The sequence below is a fragment of the Cucurbita pepo genome, chromosome LG10 (assembly GCF_002806865.2).
Source record: "Cucurbita pepo subsp. pepo cultivar mu-cu-16 chromosome LG10, ASM280686v2, whole genome shotgun sequence".
Classification (NCBI taxonomy): domain Eukaryota; kingdom Viridiplantae; phylum Streptophyta; class Magnoliopsida; order Cucurbitales; family Cucurbitaceae; genus Cucurbita; species Cucurbita pepo.
In genome coordinates this window covers 9,069,491-9,091,947 of record NC_036647.1, presented here as the reverse complement: position 1 = coordinate 9,091,947, position 22,457 = coordinate 9,069,491, and the positions used below count along the sequence as shown (strand labels likewise).

Here is a 22,457-nt window from a genome sequence, read left to right as displayed (position 1 = left end):
AATCCTACCTCCTATACATTCTTGGCAACCCATCTTTATTTCAGTAGAATCTTTCAGTGGCATGTTTCAGTCCTCTTCCCCAGAAAAAGTGAGCCATCAGTTCAGGTACAAGATATTATCATTACTTCCGGGACAATTAGACATCCAACTTGTAATCGCAATGACCCAATTGCAAGAGCGGAGCTCTACCAACCGAGCTATATCCCCCTGAGCCAAGTGGGGCCTGCATGAAGGAGTCAGATGCTTCTCCTATTATTTTATCATTTTCCTCGGTCTATCGGACCATTAAATTAAAAAAAATACTCAAATTTTTTAAAAGTTTAAAAATATTTTTGAAATTTAAAAATTATATTTTTATTAATTTAAGTTAATTAAAATTACAAATGATTTAATTAAATAAATAGTTATTATTCAATAAAAGTAGCCGTTTAAGCAATACCTTCCCCGAACCTTTGAACTTCTCCATTTCTTTTGGTTCTTTCTTGATTTCACGTGTCCCAATTTCACGTCTCTTTGCTTTACTGTGTACAAGAAATCAATAAATCAAATCTGTAAGTTTAGATTTTCAGTTCGTCTCTCTGAATCCGTTTCTTCTTCTCAGCAAAAACCCTAAACCACGCGATCCCAATCGGAATAAGATTCGTTTCCAAATACCCATTTGCTTTAAACCCTAATTTTGATCTAAAACCTTCGTTTTATTTACATCGGGGGATTTCTTTCCTTCCTTAAATGTCGCCGCCGGCGGTGGAATTACGATCTCCGGCGATATCCCCACCAGTCGAATGCTCGTCAGCCACGCTCCAAAACACTGAGCTTAACCCCCATCGATTCGATACGTCGTTTGGTTTCCCCGGTTTTTGTACCGGTGATTTACAGGGTGACCAGCAGAGAGTGAACTCATTTAGCGCTAGTGATCCGAGTGGACTCGATTTGAAGTTTGTTTCTGATTCTCAACGTGTGGCTCGATCGCGGCCGAGACTTACGAAGGTCAGGAAACGGGTTGCGTCGCAGCATGCGAGGTCGAAAGTTGGTTCTTGCGAGGTTAGTTCGAATGATGAGTTTGTGTTTTTAGGTGATGCTAAGAAATTTGACGGTGGTTTTGTGTTTGGAGCGAATCGGGATGGCGATTCGAATTCTGGGAATACGGTGTCCAACGATGATTTGCATAAGAAATTGGCTTCTGGGAAGGTCGAGAATGAAGGGTTTGTATTTGGTGCTAAACTGAGCAACTGTGCTTCGAGTTCAGAAACTTCAGACAACAAATGTGAACAGTCTAGTGTGAATTGTGAGAACCTTGTAGCGGACGATGGGGTGAAGATGAAAGCAGAGTGGAAATGGGAGAATTTCATGAATGCTGGGACGCTCGACTCCGGTGGTGGTAGAATGAAAATGGATTCTGTAACGAATCCTGCCACGAATAACAATACGGAGACGATTGATCTGGCATCCACGGTTAATACAGAAGAGGAAGAACTTGATAAATCCGTGGGGAAGGCGGGTACTGAGAGTTGTAGCAATCTCAAAACTAAAAATGATGATTATTTAACTAAATCTTTTGATTCGAAGTTTGTTTTTGGCGACAGTTGGTTTGATGCAACAAGTAATGTAGGAAGTTCTGTTCCTGATTTCGGAGTCGATATGAAAGCAGAAAGCTCAGCAGCGTTTCCGAATGCGGAAGCAAGTAATGTTAACTTCGGTTGTGAAGAGGGTAGGACCCTCAAGGAAGATCTTGGTAAAGATGTATTTATATTCGGGAGTTCCAGCTTAAATAAAGCAATGAAAGGGAGGCCAAAGACACTATTTACACTACCGGATGAGATGAAGAATCTGAACATCAATGATTCTGGGAGTATTAGTGGATGTAAAAAACCCGAGTGTTCAAATGCTACCTTTGCTGAGACCTCTTCCAGCTCTAATGATTGTGACAAGCCATCTGGCTCTTCAGAAGGTCTGGCAGGCTCTACTGGTAAGACCTTTGAGGATAATCCTGAACGTAGTGGTAAGTGCAAAACTGAATTTCAAAGTGGTTGTGAATTTCCTTCTGCTTTTGAGAGTTGTTCTAGCGCTGAGCCATTTAATTTTCTGTCAGGATGCTTTGTAGGTTGTGGTGGGTGTCAGTTTCCTAAACCCTGTGTAAATGATACTTTACATGTACAAATGGCCTCAACAACATCATCATTCTCATCAGCTAACTTTCAATGTCAATCAAATGATAATCCACAAGTTCATTTGGGTGAAGTTGGAAAAAATGATGAACACGGTTCTTTAGATACCGAAAATGATTTTACGTCCGGGGAATTTAAAATTCCACATTGGGACCCTTCTTCTTTCAAAGAAAATCTGTTCTCAGACCTCAATAGGAATTCAGTATCGAGTATTAAGAGTAAACTGAACAAAACTAAGAAAAAGAAAGCAAGGGGAAATCTGAGTCAAGCTAAATTGCAAGATAGAGTGTCAAAGGACGATGACAGCTCCCAAATTAATCTGGACTCTCCTGGATCTTGCACACCTATGGATTTCTCCCCCTATCAGGAAACTATGTCTGTTGATCATTATTCAAGAGATATGCCCGGTGAATCCTCCGACCCAGTCCATAGTTATGTACCTTGGACAACAGATTCTACAGTCTGTACCAATGAAAATGATGTTCTTTTAACTGGAAGAAAAGTAACAGATGCACATAATGGTATTTGGAAATATAGTGATCCTAGCGTGGGAAGTTTTGGGCATCATAGAGATGGGAACTCTGTTCATAGCTTTGAAGGTTTTGATTCTAGAAATGAAACAGTCTGCTCTAGTCTCAAAACCGAGCAGTGCCGTATCAGAGGTTTTGATGGTGGGGTTTGTACAGAACCTACAGCGGCTTTCAACGTGAGCTCAGATACACTAGAAAGCAATGGCAAAAGTTTTACATTTTCTGCTTCTTCTGCCATCCAAGCTAGTTTATCAGAAACAAAGAGCCGGCACAGAAAGAGAAATAAGAAGAAGTCCAATCACAATGCATTTGTCATCTCCCCAAGTCCAGATATTAAGTTAGGACTACCTCTTGATTTTTCATCCATTGGCAACTCTTCTTTGCATTCAGAGGCTTCAAGTAAATCGAAAGCAGAAGAAAAGCCTAATCAAGGGTATTCTTTCGCGACTGCAATTCAAGAGACATGTGAGAAGTGGCGGCTCAGGTATTTTCCAGAAAGACCAGTTTTAGCATAGTTTTTCTTACTGATTTTAATCACGTGATTTAGTTCCATGTTATATAGCTGATATCAAAAAAAAATTCTTTGACCCTGTGATAGAGGAAACCAGGCGTACAAAAATGGGGAACTCTCAAAAGCTGAGGATCTGTATACGCAGGGGATAGACTCTGTCCCACCTAATGAAGGATCGACATCATGCCTTAACTCCCTCATGCTCTGCTACAGCAATCGTGCAGCCACACGAATGTCACTTGGAAAGATTAGGGAAGCTTTGGAAGATTGTGGGATGGCTACTGAACTAGATCCGAACTTTCTCAAAGTTCAAGTCAGGGCTGCAAAGTAAGGATTTTATTTGTGATTTTAGGGTATAGTTATAAATTTATTCTAACAATTTATGCAAAAAAGCAATCTATGATCATATGTTTTACTTGTATGTTTCTTTTTTAAATTATACAAGGAATCTCAACTTAGTACATGTTTGCATGCCTGAGGATCTTCATTTACTAGCATGTCTTCTTATGGTCGTTAATTATCTCGAGGTTCCAAATTGGTCTTGGTTTTCTTGTAATTATTGCCTATGGAAATTAATTATTTCTACAAACTTTATTACGAAGTTGCTTTAATATACTTCCTGTTTTATTTAGATATATTTCTTTGAGCATCTAGCGAAGAGAAAAAAAAATTCCCATCAAATCATGAGAAATGCACTTAATGGTTATACTATGACTGAGCAGTCTAATCAATTATCACTGGTAGAATTCTTTATTTATGTATCAATTCAATACAATCTGCATTGCCTTTTCAATTGATACTCATCTATTCTTATGTTCTAAAGATTTCCCTTTACGGTTGCCATCCTCTTCTTGGGGTAATTGAAAATGCATTACAGTATTCCAGCAAGTACTTAGAATCTAGGAATGGTGTATGTTTAGATCGGAGGATGAGCAATGTAATATTTATGCTTAATAGTTAAAAATGCACTTAATAGTTACACTATGACTGAGCGATCTAATCGATGATCACTGGTACTATTCTTTATTTCAATTTGATACAATCTGCATTGTCTTATCTATTGATACTCATCTATATTTATGTTCTAAAGATCTTCCCTCCCGTTACAGTTGTCATCTTCTTCTTGGGAAAATTGAGAATGCATTACAGTATTTCAGCAAGTGCTTAGAGTCTAGAGAGGGTATATGTTTAGATCGGAGGATGGTAATTGAAGCTGCTGATGGCCTCCAAAAGGCTCAGGTATGTACTACATTTTTTCTACTTCAACTTATGGGCGCTGGTGTAAGTTGTTACTTGATATTTTTGGTCACAGTTGGCACCCACCAATATATGAGTAATTTGAAGTTTTTAGAATAAAAAATTAATGAAGGTTCTATATGGAGATTACATTTTAATGACTCACTTTAACACAAAAAAAAAAAAAAAAAAAAAAAAAAAAAAAAAAAAAAAAAAAAAAAAAAAAAAAANAGAAGAAAGTTGGGAAATATAGATGGGAGAGAAGTTGAAGATACATTTCGCTTTGTTAAAATATATTAATCTTTTCTTATAACTTACTAATATAAGCTGACATCATATGATTGAACTGCAATATGAAATGTGGACACCACAACTAGAATATCTGCTACCAAATTGATGTATTTGTTATGTCTGGATGTAACGGCCCAAGCCCACTGCTAGCAGATATTGTCTTCTTTGGGCTTCCCCTCAAGGCTTTAAAACGCGTTTGCTAGGGAAAGGTTTCCACAACCTTATAAAAGGTGTTTCGTTCTCCTCCCCAACCATTGTGGGATTATGTCCCCAACCAATGTGGGATTCTCACAATCCACCCCCCATCGGGGCTCAGCGTCCTCGCTGGCACTCGTTCCTTTCTCCAATCAATGTGGGACCCCACCAAATCTACCCCCCTTCGGGGCTCAGCGTTCTTACTGGCATACCACCTCGTGTCTACCCCCTTCGGGGAACAACCTCCTCGCTGGCACATAGTCCGGTGTTTGGCTCTGATACCATTTGTAATGGCTCAGGCCCACCGCTAGTATATATTGTCCTCTTTGGGCTTTCCCTTACGGGCTTTCCCTTACGGGCTTTCCCTCAAGGCTTTAAAACACGTCTGCTAGGGAAAGGTTTCCACAATCTTATAAAGGGTGTTTTGTTCTCCTTCCCAACCAACGTGGGATTGTGTCCCCAACCAATGTGGGATTCTCACACTGGTCTAGAATTTTATGGTGCTTTCTTCATTCGTTGGGAAAATCTCTTTACAAGGGAACTAAATATGATAATTTTATCTTAGGTTTCTACATATTTTTATTGGAAACCTATATTTTCATTGATTCTGAACTGTTCTATTGGCATCATACTTTTTATATTTTTGTGGTTACTGGGGTGTATATCTGTGTTCTATAGGCATCAAATGAGAGTTAAAAGAAATACAAAAATGACTAATCCTACATTCTAACTTTTGGATAGGCAAGTATCTTTCCACATCATCATGGATAGTGGATGTATAATTTTCCATCACATCCTTGTAATCGCCCTCGTTCTCAGTCTGCTGTTTGTTCATGTGAACAGAGTTCTCAGCTGTATTCTGATGATCGTTTGGCACTTTTTTTCTGCAGAAAGCTGCCGAATGTACAAGGCGTTCTTCTGAACTTATGGAACAAAAAACTGAAGATGCAGCTCTCAGTGCCCTGGATTTGATTGCTGAGGCTTTATCCATCAGTCTGTATTCAGAAAAATTACATGAAATGAAAGCCGAAGTACTCATTATGGTTTGTATCATTTCAACTTAGTTTTTACGTACAATCGAGTATGATCTTTTCCCTTTTGGAAACGTCTCATTATTTATGTTATGGATGGTTCGTTCTTTTCTAGACAACTGTGGTCTTTTATTTCTCAACTTTGATCTCATTTTTGTCTATATGTTTCATTGGATCTTCTCCTGCAGCTCCAGAGGTATGAAGAGGCAATTAGGCTGTGTGAGCAGAGTCTTTGTTTTGCGGAGAAAAATTGTATTGCAGAAAGTGTTATTGTTGAAACAGATGTTTCTAGATGTCAAAGTCCTTCACTCGCTAGGTTGTGGAGATGGTGCTTGATAACCAAAGCTCTTTTCTTTCTTGGAAAATTTGAGGATGCTCTCGATACAGTCGGGAAAATTGAGCAAGAGAAGTTTAATGAAGAAAAGTGAGACACAAGTACCTTCTTGAGTACTTTTAAATCAATTAGGATCTTCATTTCTTTTAGTTGTTTGATCTTGGTGCTAATATTTTTCATGCAGGTCTAGAAGCAAAAGTTTGGAATCATCATTTGCATTAGCGGACACAATACGTGCACTTCTGCGTTGTAAGGTATGTAACTATTTTGACACTGTGAATTCAATTTTTTCTCTTTCCTGATTTTCCTATATTTGCTTAGAACTATTAATGTAACGTCACTAATTTTTCTTAACCTAATTAGTGATGTATCTTGCATGCATAAGACATAATGTGGAAGCTCATATAGAATAACTTTGAAAATGACGATATGGTCTTACATAAGTAGTTCAAAACATGAACTTTGAAAATAACGACATGGACCAGCTTCTTTGCTTTCATCATTGATATCACCTTTGGCATAGTATCCGGACTCAGTGCCCTTGAATTTGAATCTGGTCTTGGACGGTGGCATAAAGCTCCCTTCTTTCTTGTAACAGTCTATGCTAGCATAATTTTTGCTAACCAATCCATCCCAAAATTACATCATATACGGTCATATCAACTACCAATCTACCTCTAAATTAACCCCTGACACTATTACATGACCATTTTTTACCCTATAAGCAGCAATCATATCCACTCCTGTTGGGGTGCCTACTAAGAAATCATGTAACAAGGGTTCTAACACAATTTTTGCTTGACTAACAAAAAACAGTAGAAATAAAAGAATGCATAGATCCTGAGTCAAACAATGTCAAAGCAAGGTGACCAAGAACTGATAGTGTACCTGTCACCCCCGCATTAGGGTTTTCTATATCTTTGCTGGTAGAGACATAAGCCCTTGCTGGAGGACGGTTCTGAGTGGGGCCTTCCGGCATCACTGGTGCGACCTCCCGGAGAGTCCTTGGCTAAGTGACTCTCCTTCCCACATCGAAAGCAGGCTCCAGAGCGAGCCAAACACTGACCCCAATGATTTTTCCCACACTCGTTACACTTGAGCTTGTCGTCTGATCTGCTTTCCCTTCTTTGCTGGCCCCCCTAGTGAATCGGTTCCCTCCATGGCCCTTGTCGCTCTCAGGGCGGCAACATAAGTAGTAGGCGCTATCACCTCAACAGTATTGCAGATCTTCCTGTCTAACCCCAACACAAACCGTCGAGCTGTCCTGTAGTTAGTGTCCACCAATTTTGGGGCGAAGCATTTTTGCCTGGAAAACTCCCTGGCGTACGCAGTGACCGAACGCCCCCTCTGACTCAGATGGGTGAACTCTTGATGTTTGCGGATTTGAACGTCCTTTGGGTAGTACGCCTCAGCAAAAGCCTCTTTGAATTTTGCTCAGAAGATTACACCCCCTCCAATTGTGTGTAGGAGTGTGAAAACATTGTTCCATTCTGAGATTGAATCTTGGCAAGAAGGATAAACATTCTATTTATAGACATGCTTTGTCTCAGTGATAAGACCTCTCTTGGGGTGATACACCTTACACCTGTTATCACGAAATATGATATCCGACAAGAATAAAGACGATATTCATTGATCAGTTACTCTTTGTGTACGTTATGGAGTCTCCACTCTATGTTGAAAGCTCTTTCAAATAGCATGAGCGTTGAAAGTCTTCAATTAGATGTTAGCGTTAGATTCTCTTTTTGACTTCTTTTATTGAAAGAGGAATGCATGGAATGAAGAAAAGAAGAGAGGAGGAAAGTGATTCACTTGCAGTTGACCGATGCTCAAGATGTTATTTTTCAATTAAGGAACATAAAATACCTTTGTGATAACCTGGGAGACGTTATTATCTTGGAGCTGAATGCATCCTTTTCCTGTCACACCAATGTCACACCAATGCTGGAGTTGTCACCTAGCTTTACAGACTTGTGAAATCCTTCCTCTAGTTCTGAGAAGAATTCTTTATATCCTCCCATGTGGTTGTTGCAGCCTGAATCTAAGAACCATGCGGTTTCGATTGTTGCGTTTTCTGTCATAAGAAGCAATTCTTTTGTTGTTACAACTTTTGGAGCTTCAATTTCAGACAAACAACCTGCTGAGTCCTCCTTTTGTTCTACCATCTCTTCAACATATGCCATGAGAAGCAGCGGTTCAGACATTTCAGCAAAATGAGCTTGTGATTCCTTTCCCTTATTCTTCTTGGGATATTCATATTGAAAATGATCAAGGTCATGACAATAAAAACACTTAAGAAGAGTTTTGTTAAAACCTGGCCTCTGACGTCCTCATCCTCTCCCTCGAAATGTGCCACCTTCACGATTTGTTCTCCCTGTATTGCTGTCAAGAGTGATCTTCAATGCCTGCTCTTCCACAGTATGTCTTTGCATACGTTGTTCATGAACCAGCAGACTACTCTGTAATTCATCAATGGTCATGATGTCCAAATCGTTGGATTCTTCAATGGAGCAAGCCACGTAATCAAACTTTGAAGTCACGAAGCGCAGAATTTTCTCAATAATGCTAACATCACTCATCTTTTCACCATGAAAACGCATTTTATTAGCAATTGTGAGAGTACGAGAAAAGAAAACAAAAACAGTCTCACCTTCCTTCATATGAAGGGTCTCAAAGTCCTTNCGAAGCGCAGAATTTTCTCAATAATGCTAACATCACTCATCTTTTCACCATGAAAACGCATTTTATTAGCAATTGTGAGAGTACGAGAAAAGAAAACAAAAACAGTCTCACCTTCCTTCATATGAAGGGTCTCAAAGTCCTTGCGCAGAGCCTATAGTTGTGCTCGTTTCACTTTTGTGTTTCCTTGGAATTTTTTCTTCATTGAATCCCAAATTCTTTTCGAAGTTTCTTTATCCAAAATAGTCTCCAGAATTGAGCAATCAATGGCCTAGAAAAGGTAGTTCTTAGCTCTTTAGTCTTTCAATTTCTGATATGCTACCTCCTTCTTATGTTCATATGAGTAATCAGCAATCATCATCTTCTACTACAGCAGAAATCCCAAACTCAACTATTTGCCAATATTCTTTAGAGCGAAGAAAGTTCTCCATTAACATACTCCAATGATCGTAGTGACCAACAAATTTTGGTATTGCTGGTTGAATAAAGTTGCCTTCCGTAGTCATCTTTGGCTGCAGCTGAAAGAGACAAAATTTAATGAAGTAGTTGAGTCGGGGATTTGGGATAAGTTTGCAGAAGGAAGGAAATTCAGTACTTTATTAGGTGAAAAATGACTATATTTATAGTCAGTACAATGCTCAACAGAAGAGAAAAAAATCTTAACGGAAAGCAGAATATCATACCAAAACAAAGAATGCGGCAGAAGACCATAGCAGTGACCTGATATCGAGGATTACTAAAACATAAAGTAGCAACTAAAACTTTTGCAACCTTTGGAATGTTAAGAGGCCCACCAAGAAGCTGTATTTTGGACAATGTTACAAAATGAATCAAAATGAAACTTATCTTCAAAGGATTTATCATTCCTTTCCTTCCAAATGTACAATAATAACGCTCTAGTTGCACAATTCCCAAACTTTCTAGCTTTGCCTTTCAAATTCCTCCCGCTTAGCCCTTCAAAAAGAGCCAATGCTCCACCATTTTTGGAATACAAGTTTCGATCCCGAACCTCACGAGAATGATATTCCAAGTTTTAGGCCCAATTGTGCAACGAAGGAATGAATGATCTAAAGTCTCAGAGTCTACAACCTCACGGGGTGAGGCACTCAGTTCTATATTTTCTTTGGAGCATGTCATCAGTGTTCTTCAAGCTTCTAAAGTCATTGACCAGAGGAAGATTTACTTTTCCACACCTGCCTTGTCAAAGGGTTTTTTGCCTTTGTGGGGATTTTAACAAGATTTAGGAAGGCAGACCTAGTTGAGTACTTTCCAGATCCTCGAGGGACCAATTGATTCTGTCCTCCCCTTCAGCATAGTAAGCTGAATTTAACTTACCGATGAGGTTCTTTCTGTTGGAATCTTTTGTCAGAAAGTAAGTATAGAACCTCCGTTAATCTTTGTACCAATTGGAGGGTTGTAATCTTTTCAAATTTGGGTTTTGGCTCTCTGTTTTTTTTTTNATGTCATACCACCTATCAATTTTTTTATTTCCTGAGAAAAGGAAAATGTTTGTTCTATCACCTTAGTATTTTTAATTTGAGTTCATAATCCAAATTATTCATAAAGGGTTGTTCTCTGTGAATGTAATTGTTTCAAGTTTTTTTATGGGATAAACATTTGCCAGTTGTTGGAGAAATATTACAATGTGAGAAGTAGTTTCCTGTTCCATCTGCTGTATTATGATCGCTGTTCGTCAATTCCTTAGGGTTTGGGAATTCACGCTGCTTCTTCAAATTGAAACTGAAAGCATTGATATTGAATAACCAGAAACTTTCAAGTTTAACCAGAGTTAATAATCCTTTGATGCAACCTTTATCTATGTAATTTGTGTACGCATGAGTTTATAAGTTATAATCTTCCACTTGATGCATACATGGTCTTAAATAACAGAGTGCAGGGAATGAAGCATTTCGATCAGGGAAATACGCTGAAGCAGTGGAGCATTATACAGCTGCATTATCTATTAATGTTCAATCCAGATATTTCACTGCAGTTTGTTTATGTAATCGTGCCGCAGCATACCAAGCTTTGGGTCAGATTGCTGATGCCATAGCTGATTGTAATCTGGCCATTGTCCTTGATGAAAAATACTCGAAGGTAGGCTTTTATATGCTAGTGGAATATGCTGTTGCATGGAGCTTGATTGTTGAATTTAAATTGTTTCTTGTTCACTTAAACTTAGTATTGGTGGAAGAGATTGGTTGACTGTTGACATTTAATGGTACACCATGTGCTTTATATTGTGTTTACGGGCACGGTAGGACATTTCTCGTGTGCTTTTTTTTTTAATGTTTATTTAGCAAAAAAATTGTTGCGCAATCTAGGCTTTTAAGGTTTGGATGCTCCTGGGTATACTTTTCAGCTAAAGTAATATGCTCAAATGTTATGTGGGCATTTCCAACACCTTGCTTTCTGTACTCAAATAGCCTGCAACAATTAGAAAGAGAAATAGGGAAACCGAGTTGCCTTGTGTCAGCCTTGGTAGTGAGGACTTTTTCCTTCATCTCATATTTAGAAGAATTGATTAATGAAGGCAAGAGATGCAGCATAAATCTAGTTCCTCCATTTACCGCCTAACGCTTTAGCCTAGAGAACATCTTTGAAAGACCAAGAAAATCTGCTATAAGCTTTATCCAAATCCAATTTGAACACAATACCTTCATGATTTCTTCTATTGCAGTCATCGACCACCTTGTTAGTCACAAGAATGGAATCAATAAGTTGGGCATAAATAGTCAAAAGGTAGCATAGAGACCTTAGTCCTTCAGGAGCTACCTTCGCCTGTAAGGTTGTAGTGATAGGTTTACCTGACCAAATTCTTAGAGATGTTGTGATGTTTCTCTGAGCTAGCATGATATTTAATGGGATGTCCGATAAGAATTTCATCGGAACACGGAGATGATGTTTAACTCTGTTGTTGAACTAATGCTCTGTTGTGGGTGGCTAGTGGGTGGAGGCTTCCTCTTCCTGCCTTCTATAGAGATCTGTTTTATTTCTAATATATTGGTTCTGGTAAAAATTGATTAATGCTTTCTTGTGCAGGCATTTTCTAGAAGGGCAAATTTCCATGAGATGATCAGAGATTATGGTCAAGCAGCTAGTGATCTCAAGAAATTTATTTTCATTGTTGAAAATCAATCTGATGACAAGGTCACGCCTAGTAGACAGGCGGGTAGTGTCGAGTTGAAGAAAGCTCGTAGGAATAAGCCTTTAATGGAAGAAGCCGCTAAGAAAGAAGTTTCCTTGGATTTTTACCTTATCTTGTAAGTTTTAGCTTTGGCTGATACTTCAATTTTCTGATCGATAGTATTTATAAAATTCCTTGAACCTTTATAGACGTAATTTCCTAATAGGAATGTTAGTATCTGATCCAGTTTCAAAAATTTTATGTCAGGGGAGTTAAACCAACTGACTCTGTATCGGACATTAAAAAGGCGTATCGTAAAGCAGCCCTCAAGCATCATCCTGACAAGGTTTGGAAGTGTTTATGCCTGTAATTTATTTGCGTTGATACACTATAGGCCTTGTAACTCGTTTTATGATACCACTTTGCCCATTGTTTGTTGGAGTTCAGGCTGGTCTGTTCTTAGCAAGAGGTGACAGCAGTCATGATGGACGACTCTGGAAAGAAATCTCCCAGGATGTTTATAGGGATTCTGACAGGCTTTTTAAGCTCATTGGAGAGGCGTATGCTGTGCTCTCAGACTCCAGTAAGGTTTGTAACTTCGTATCTAAAACTCGAGTAATTTCGTGTGTATGCTCGTTGGTAGTTCATCTTGAATTGAACTTTGTTGAATTTTGAAGAATAACCAATACATTGAACTCCAGCCTCTTTGTTTCACTTTACTCAATATATATACAAACTACTGCTTGAGCCACATAGCTGTTTGCTTCTGGACATTGATGTCTTCAAAACTAAATACTAGTGCCACTTTTTTCCTCCCTCCATGTTTATCGGTTTCATGGCAGTCACGGACTAGGGTGAAGGACTCACTCTTGTCATGGCTGAGTGAGAGAAAGAGAGAATTGTGTAGGTTTTACCACCAGCCTTGTCTTTGGTAAAACTGAGAGGGAGTTAGGAGGGGAGAGTGTGAGATTCCACGTCGGTTTGAGAGGGGGAACAAAACATTCTTATAAGGGTGGTGTGAAGTCCGAAAGGGGAAGCCCAAAGAGGACAATATCTGTTATAGTGGGCTTGAGTTGTTACAAATGGTATCAGAGTCAGACACCAGACGGTGTGCCAGCAAGGACGCTGAGTCTCAAAGGGGGTGGACACTAGGCGGTGTGCCAATGAGGACGCTGGACTCCGAAGGAGGGTGGATTGTGAGATCCCACATTGATTGGAGAGAGGAATGAGTGCCAGCGAGGACACTAGGCCCCAAAGGGGGTGGATTGTGAGATCTCATATCGGTTGGAGAGGGGAGTGAAACATTATTTACAAGGGTCTGGAAGCCTCTCCCTAGCAGACGCATTTTAAAAACCTTGATTTAAAAACCTTGAGGGGAAGCCCGAAAGGGAAAGCCCAATATTTGCTAGTGGGTTTGGACTGTTACAAATGGTATCAAAGTCAGCGGTTGCCATCAAGGATGCTAAGCCCCAAAGGGGGGGTGGACACCGGGAGGTGTGCTAGTGAGGACGTTAAGCTCCGAAGGGGGGTAGATTGTGAGATCCCACATCGATTGGAGAGAGGAATTGAGTGTCAGCAAGGACGCTAGACCCCTTTAGATTGTGAGATCCCACATCGATTGGAAAGGGGAACGAAACATTCTTTATAAGGGTGTAGAAACCTCTCCCTAGCATACGTGTTTTTGAAACCTTGAGGAGAAGTCCAAAAAAAGAAAGCCCAAAGAGGACAATATCTGCTAGCAGTAAGCTTGGATGGTTAGAATTGGATTTATTGTTCTATCATTTTTGTAGTGGGGCTAGTTTGTTGCTGCCATGTTAGTTCCATATCCAAGAAAATGTTCAACTAAAGATCGTAATTTAGTGTTAGGTTGTTTATATTATCTACTTTGAATCTATACTGACACTGTTTCCTTCTTCACAGAGATCACATTACGATCTTGAAGAGGAAATAAGAAAAACTGCAAAGGAAAGCAACAGAGGAAGCAGCAACAATAGAAGATCTTCCTCCAATGCCCATGGCTGCTCTCCATTTGAGCCATTTGAGAGAAGCGCCAATGGACGAAAGTACCAGAACAACTGGAAGTCGTGGGGAAGTTCGCAATCTCGATGGTAAACGGAGAGCGACCAGGTTTGTACAAAACTTCATTTGTCATCATCATGGAAAGGGAAGAATAAGAGAGAGGGAGAGAGAAGGCCAAGCAAGCTGGGAAGATCATCAAAAGCTAACCACAGAAGAAGGTTGAAATTTTTTTTTTTTTTTCTGCATTTCAACGCCTGAGCTGAGGCTAATTAGTGGGGTATAGTCTTCTCAGTTGTTCTTATATTGTATTCATAACAATTTTGTTTCTAAAATTTATGATGATTTTTTTGGGGTCTTTTTCAGATTTGTCTTAAACTCTATATGATACGTTTGGTAAAATTCATTCATATTAATTCATCTATAATTACTTCTCAAATTTTCAAAATTCTAACCTAATTCTTCTATATTTATAATTTTTTATAGTGTCAATAAACTTTCAATAATATCATTCTTTACCATGGAAACCATTACTACTTTATTTTAAAAATACTATCACTTTTAAAATATAACCTTTTAAAAAAAATTCAAAACTACTTTTAAAATATAACCTTTTAAAAAAAATTCTAAAGTACCTTTAACGGTTAGTATAATATTTCAAAATATTCTGGAAAATTTTCAAAGTAGCATTAAAACGTTTATACATAATCTACGAGATGTCATATAATTTTCGTTCATTTGTTACTTTTAAAGTTTTATGAATATTTTTTTAAATACAGCACTGACGGGTATTAATGAAATAACATTAAACACTACTAAAAGTTCAAGAGGAAAGTAGCTCAAGAGGAAACTAAGCACTACTGGTAGTTTCTATGTAGTTTCTATCCAAAATTAGGAAACTAAGAACTAACGGTTTCTATCCAAAACTAATGTTTTGACTTTTTTTTATTGAACGTTTTATTGTTTTATTTTGATCATTTTGTTTAGCGTGAACTCTACATTTAATTTGAATATTACCTTATTGCTCACGAAAAATACTCAACTTGATAGCGTTACTATAAATTTTCCCATATTGAAAACCTACATTTAACCCAAGAACAGAATCTGATGACAAAATAAAAGGAAAGACGAAAATGGTTATTTTAAAGAAAATAAAATTGCTATTTTGAAAGTTCTATCCTGATAATTGTCTAATTTTCAAATTACTCTCGGAAAAAAAAAAGAAAAAAAATAATTGACAAGATAATGAACAAGATAATCAAATTCATAATTCTACACTTAAACATAAATTGACAAAAATTATGAAAAGTTACATATCATTTCCTTAGAAATAAGGAATCAAATATGGAAAATGTTGCTCAGATCTCTGCTGTTTGTTTGTCAGATGAGAGGTTCAGAAAATATAACAAAGAAAAAAGGCCAAATATCCAAAATTTATCTGGTTGCTTGAGCCTGTGCATGCTCTAGAAGTTGAGTGACTAACTTGTAGGTACGCCCAGATAATGATTTGGTGTGATCTATCAGTTCTTCATATCTGAAACCAAGCACACCAATAATTGATTCAAAGGTTTTACACTTCAGGAGGCAAAAATTTAACGAACAGAGCTAATCGAAACGAGAATATGCACTATATCTCAAATTTTATTACCGTCTGTCTATTCGATCTATTGTACACTAAGCGTACAGACCCAACTAGACACTTTAAAGTTCAAAGACAACCAAGAAAGTTCATCGACAAAATTTGCAACGCATATATAGGGCACGCTCGGGAAGGCTGAGAAATGGTTTTGCTGATGTAAAAATCTACAATCGGGAAATATACTTACACGTTGGGCTGGTTTGGTTCCATTATAACCGTTCCCGTCTTGGAATCAATCTTGGCATCAAGCTTTGAGGTCCGAACAAGATTAACAATCCACTGCTCCGCTTCCTCGTAATTTAAGTTCAACTTCTCGGCAAGGACACTGCCACAAGTTACCAGCATGTCATTTATAATAACGAAATGAAACAAGATAACTCACAATGACAGAAAATATGCAAGCAAGGGATAACTTAAAATATGGAAAGAGAAGTATAAAATAAATTTAAAAAGAGAATGAATATGCACCTCATGTCAATGCGCTGATGTATTCTGCAGTAAGTCTCAAAGATGAAAAGGCGAGCATTTTCCAAGAACTCATCCCTCAAAGGAACGGTAGAAAGGTTTCCCTCTTCAAGCCTCTTTCCTAGGAAAGGGTCATTCAATATAACCTACATTGAGGAAAAGTAAGTTAATTATGACTTGATAACAGGGGAAAATCTAAAAATTGATTACATTTATCGTTCACGGCCAGCTAGAATAGGACTTAATAACCGAACCATCCAAACAGATGCAAAACCCCACCATGAAAACAATGAACAAAAAAGCACCATCGTAAATTAGCATATAACTCCCTAATTCCTAGTGAAAAAGAGAAGCAGGAAACTTACTTCTTCACACTCTCTCATCTTTTTTTGTGCCCCATCAAAATCATAATTGACATAGACACAAGTCAAAAACTCTGTGATGGGATCCTTATAGGAATTCTGTTCTTGCTGAATAACCTTGATAAAATCTTTGAACTGTGGCCTCCGCCTTTTGTTAACGATGAATGCAGTGGCCAAATAGCGTAATAGATGGGGAGCATTGGTTTGAATGGCACTTAAATACCTACAGATAAGAAAATTACCAGCTCATTAAAACATGGAAAGGCCTGAATTAACTCATCTCCATGCATCCTCTATTCTTAACTCATCTCTACAAGACTAGATTACAAAATCATCGAACATTACAACAGGGAAACAACATGATAATGGAGGACGTATGGGACATCTCCATGCGGTATCAGTAAAACGTAGTGAAAAAAGGCCAAATTTAGTATACTTACTTATCTTGATTAAAAAGGTCAATTATCTGTGTTCTTCCATTGTCATGATTGAAAAAAATGAAGAGGCTCCAATGCATCAACCATATTCTGCTTTGCACTTGATTCATATGCGACGAGAAATTCTTAAATAGACATTACCAGAAAAAAAGTCAGTAACGTGATGACATATTATTGTACAAAAAAAAGGAAGAAACTAGATAGGCCACACCACCTTAGAGTCGATAATTTCCTTCAAACGATTAAGCTCTTCAACAGCAGTATCCCAGTTCTGCATTAAAATCTCAGCTGCCCATTTTCCCCATAGAGCACTCAGGCTTCTTTCACTGTTTGTGCACAAAGCTCTGTACTGATAGAGATAGTCAGCAGCACCAGAGTAGTTCCCGCACTCGAACTGAAATTTGGCATATTGATATAGAGCTTCTATTTGATCTGGACCAATCTGGAATTAGGGTTTTATGAAACCCAAAACGATAAATCAATAATCATTGACAATATTAGATGGAAAATTAAAGAAACCCCAACTGAAACAAATATAATAAGAGTTTTACACAAAAGGAGCAAAGAAATTGTAAAGAATCATGGCATATTGATATAATACTTCTATTTTATCTGGACCAATCTGGAATTAGGGTTCTACAGAAAATCAATAATAGCTATCAATATTAGATGGAAATTAAAGAAACCCCAACTGAATCAAATATAATAAGAGTTTTACACAAAAGAAGCAAAGAAATTGTACAAAATCATGGCATATCAGCATCAAAGCTCCCTATGCCCCAAAGAACAAACCAACTCGAGCAGGAACAAAGAAATTAGCGTTGTTTANGATATGGACCAATCTGGAATTAGGGTTCTACAGAAAATCAATAATAGCTATCAATATTAGATGGAAATTAAAGAAACCCCAACTGAATCAAATATAATAAGAATTTTACACAAAAGAAGCAAAGAAATTGTACAAAATCATGGCATATCAGCATCAAAGCTCCCTATGCCCCAAAGAACAAACCAACTCGAGCAGGAACAAAGAAATTAGCGTTGTTTATGGTAAATAAAGCACATGTAAATCTAAGACCATAAACTCAACCTGATAACGATCATTAAGCATTTGAAGATTGTACTGCTTATCAGCCCTCAATTCCTGAACAGCAGCAGGATTCTGCAGAAAAGTAACAAGCGGCGCAGCAGACTCCTCCAAAGCTTTAAGCCTCCCCACGACTTCCGCCCTCCTGTCCACCATATCTGCGCCAATCCCATCACAAATTTAGACCCAACACACATCAATAATTAAAAAAATAACAAAAAAAAAGAAACCCATAAGCAATCAAATCAAAACCAAGAATTGTCCATGCCTTGAGGAACATCGTCAGTGTGGTACAGCGACTTATGGATGTCCATGGCGTAATCAACCATGTTGGTTTTGTTGAGAAGTTCGATCTTGGCCTTGAGGATCTGCTCGTCGGGGTAAAGCTGCCTCTCTTGAAGAAACTCAAGGAGAGGGAAAACAAGATGGCGGTCCAGATTCGGCGCAATTCGTGGAGTTAGATCGTAATCCGCCATTGTAGAGTTGCTTGTGCTTGATTACACTGAGGATTCAGAGAGTAGATGGCTTCGAGAAGGAGGGTGGATAAAAACCCTAATCGGCCACAGGAGGAAGAAGTCTGTCTATTGTTTAGGTTTTAGCCATTATTCTTTTTATTAATGTCAATTTTACCCTTATACTTTTCGAAAATACCATTTTGCCCCTACCTCACTTGATGCTTCAAAATAAATAAATTATTATTATTATAAAATTATTTTAAAAAATATTAATTATTAAATTAAACAAAACATTATATATTAATTAAATTATAAAATTTGTAACTTCCTACAAATTAATATTATCCCCAAATTTTGTTAATTAATTAAATGACCTTAAAATGACGATTTTACCCTTATACTTTTCGAAAATACCATTTTGGCCCTATCTCACTTGATGCTTCAAAATAAATAAATTATTATTATTATAAAATTATTTTTAAAATATTAATTATTAAATTAAACAAAACATTATATATTATTAAATTTGAAACTTGCTACAAATTAATATTATCCCCAAATTTTGTTAATTAATTAAATGACCTTAAAATGACAATTCCCGTCTTCATCACGGTCATTTGATCGAGTAATTCTAGTTTTGCAAGCTAGGTCATATGTCGAAAGTCCAAAGAATTAGGTCGAAAATTGCGTAGTAGAAATCTAAATGGTGGGTCGGGAATTGATAACTCTCCCGTTAATTTTTTTTACAGAATAAGCCTCCTTCGTTCGATTTAGAGAACTAGATTCACTGAAAATGGATCGAGCATTCAACGGAGCAAAGTTTGCATGACGGCTCACACGTGAGAAGAAAAATTCATTAAATGAGTTATCATATGACAATCTAACAGTGTCACACGACCAACAGGATGTCACCATGTGTCCTACTAGGTTTAATCATCCCGAAATTCGTAAAAGGATAAGCAGATAAAAAGAAGCAAAAATCAATCAATTTGAGAGATCTAATCCCGAGTTCCTTAGCTCTTGATTAGAGTTTGCTATTTTGTTTTACGAATTCGCTAACGTATTTCAGTTTTCTGTTGAGCTTCCGACACCGAACTCAACAGTTTTTCAGTGAGGGGATTAGAGATGACTTTATTTGTGGCATCCAAGTAAATGAAGGTTATATGAATGAACTGAGACCACATTCAAATAAGAGTAATTCTAAGGATATGATAGTTAAGGAAAACTTACAAGAATCAAAACTTATTAAGAAGCATATAAGTGAGAACAAAACACGACCCGTGTTAGTTTGTCGGGATAGTAGTCTTCACTCTTAGAAGTAATTTCAAGACAAGTAGGTACTGTGCTCATGTCTCGGGGAATGCGATGGAATATCGAGACCACTAAATTAGGTGCTAAATTCGAATTTCACATCTTAGACCTGAAACGTTACATTGAGCTACAATTTTAGGGTGTTTTTAATGCTTATGTTTGCATCTATTTTAAAAAAATAAATGCATAAAAAAAACCCGAGGCGCCCCAAAATCCCTCCTCCACTCTCCCCCACATCAAAATTATGGCGTTATCTCGATTTTGGGTTGTTTAGCTCATGTGCTGTGCTCGAAGTTAAGTATTCGACTACACGTACGGTACATGAGTTTAGTTTTAACTAATTACTAATTTCCTCTATGAGATAGCTAAATCGAAGTCGAGAGCATCAAACTCTCCCGTGTCCATGCTAAACCTTCGAACATCCATTTGGGTTCTTTCGAATATCGAACTCTTTTGTATTCATGCAACCATTTACGACATACGTTCCGTATAATAGGTGCATAATCCAACTCTCGAATATCCATCCAGCCATTTAAAACACACCACTCATCGTACTTGAGTTGTCAATAATTTTATATAAATTATAGTAAAAGAATAGCCAAATGAATCGATTAAATTAAAAACAAAAAAATATAACGGTTAATAGAATCAAGAAAATACTGAAAGAAGGCTAAAAGAATCAAAGGAAAGAAAAAAGAAAAGAAACCGAGGAAAACACAATAAAACAAAAGAGAATATTTAGAAAATATTAAAGGTATTAAATGGTTTGCATGAAAATAATTATATAGTCTTTGATGCTCGCGTGAAGTCCAACCCTAGAGCATTATAAAATATAAAGAATTGAACTTGAAATTGATGTCATGAGTTCACATAGGTTGACTTGGATGCAAATGACAAAATCGAAATTTTATTAAGAACAAATTGGCGACACCAGCTTAAGTTAATCAAGTAAGTGGTCTTGCTATTGGTTATATTTGATGTTGACATGTGTCTTGAGATTCTGCACGTGTCATATATAATATATGTTGATATGTGTGAATTATTTATGGATCGATATGCTTATGATATAATATGTATATGTTATAATATGTGAATTGTATGACAACATTTACAGTACGGGTTCGATTATATGTTTGAGATAGGATACAAGAAAGGTGCACTAAGCGTAATGTAATGATAGGAGAAGATATGTTCACGAAACGTTAAGATTAGGTTACGTATCGAAGTGCTGTGGATATGAGAGATCGATAAAAACAATATGGTCACAATAGATTGATAAAAGAATATGGTTAGGTTATGGGTAGAAAGAGATAAGATTATAATAGATTGATAGAACGATAGCGCTAGGGTATGTTTCTATAACAATATGACTGTGATGGGTATAAGAATGTTAAGACTATGATAAGTTAGGGAACGATATGACCACGAAATATTTACGATATGATTATGATACGACATGTGAATTACGGATATATATATATATTGTGATATGATATGAAATATGTTATGATACGAGAAATGTGATATGTTGACATGTTTATGATATATTGTGATGCGATATTTATGGTATAATATGATGAAAATTATTCTGTCGAAAAGCTTGGAATGTTATGATATAATATATTTATGTAATTTGAATGATATGATTGACACGCAAAACGATAAACTAGCCTGTAATACAACCCCGACGTATGAAAGATATGAATAGATGATATGATAAACGATATGTGAAATAATATAAAAAATGATATGATATGTACGGAACGCTAACGAGGTTATACTAAATGATAATGAAATGAAAAAGTGTTGAGAACTTATGTATTATTGTGTGTTCATGCATTGGGGGATATCATTTACCTTTACAATAGTACGGCCACGTACGTTAGAAGGCAGAAAAACAATCATTATGATTATCACAATGTTGCGAGGACCAAGCAAAAAAAAACAATCATTATGTTTATCGGTCAGGCAGGAGAACGATCATTATGTTTAGCCAAATGTTGTCGTGACAGATGTCCAACCTAAGGAGCTCCCAGGAGTATGCTCGTCCAACAAGGAAAGTGGTCTAACGGTGTGCGGACTGACTTGTGAGTCCATACTCGCACGTTTGGACTGTGTGTAGAGTATATGGTACACATCCATGTAACCCGTTAGGATAATACCGTAGGAAAATGGATTGAAACCATACATTCGCATGTTCTTATATTTAACCCCTAATAGTGGAATCATTTACAGAGTATTTCTTTAAATACTCAAACCATGTGCTACTACATTTTTTGTAGACATTCCTGTACGGCTGATGACGACATCACAACTCGTCGAGACCATGACACATACATAGGGTAATCGTATTTATTTTCTTAGACTTAGGCTAGGATATGTTGTTTTTAACTTAAACGTTTATTTATTTTATTTAGACTTTCGTTATGTCGTATTTAAAGGTGTTTTCAAAACACGTTAAGTCCACGGCTGTGTTTTAAGCTGAAGGTTTACAAGAAGTATTTCCGGAAACAATGTTCATGATATGTATACAGTAGCGACCTTAAATTAAGTAGGAAATTTCAGGTCATTACACAATCTTTATAA

At 37.2% G+C, this 22,457-nt stretch overlaps 2 protein-coding genes across 2 annotated transcripts; one reads left to right on the top strand and one right to left on the bottom strand.

Annotated features, from left to right (window-relative positions):
• The first annotated feature begins 468 nt into the window (after positions 1–468).
• On the top strand, positions 469–14,521 carry LOC111803943. The gene is made up of 12 exons (XM_023688565.1): positions 469–1,999; positions 2,090–3,179; positions 3,294–3,533; positions 4,316–4,445; positions 5,819–5,971; positions 6,148–6,383; positions 6,478–6,547; positions 10,863–11,069; positions 12,015–12,235; positions 12,367–12,445; positions 12,547–12,687; positions 14,020–14,521. Exons 1-12 carry the CDS (start codon positions 730–732, stop codon positions 14,209–14,211), a joined length of 4,029 nt encoding a protein of 1,342 aa, XP_023544333.1. The 5' UTR covers positions 469–729; the 3' UTR covers positions 14,212–14,521.
• An 849-nt stretch (positions 14,522–15,370) lies between these two features.
• Positions 15,371–18,687, bottom strand: LOC111804170 (eukaryotic translation initiation factor 3 subunit E-like). Its single transcript, XM_023688883.1, has 8 exons — positions 18,374–18,687; positions 18,109–18,263; positions 17,233–17,460; positions 17,022–17,143; positions 16,585–16,804; positions 16,223–16,365; positions 15,942–16,079; positions 15,371–15,649 (listed from the first exon to the last, which is right to left on the bottom strand). Exons 1-8 carry the CDS (start codon positions 18,579–18,581, stop codon positions 15,550–15,552), a joined length of 1,314 nt encoding a protein of 437 aa, XP_023544651.1. The 5' UTR covers positions 18,582–18,687; the 3' UTR covers positions 15,371–15,549.
• Positions 18,688–22,457: the final 3,770 nt, after the last annotated feature.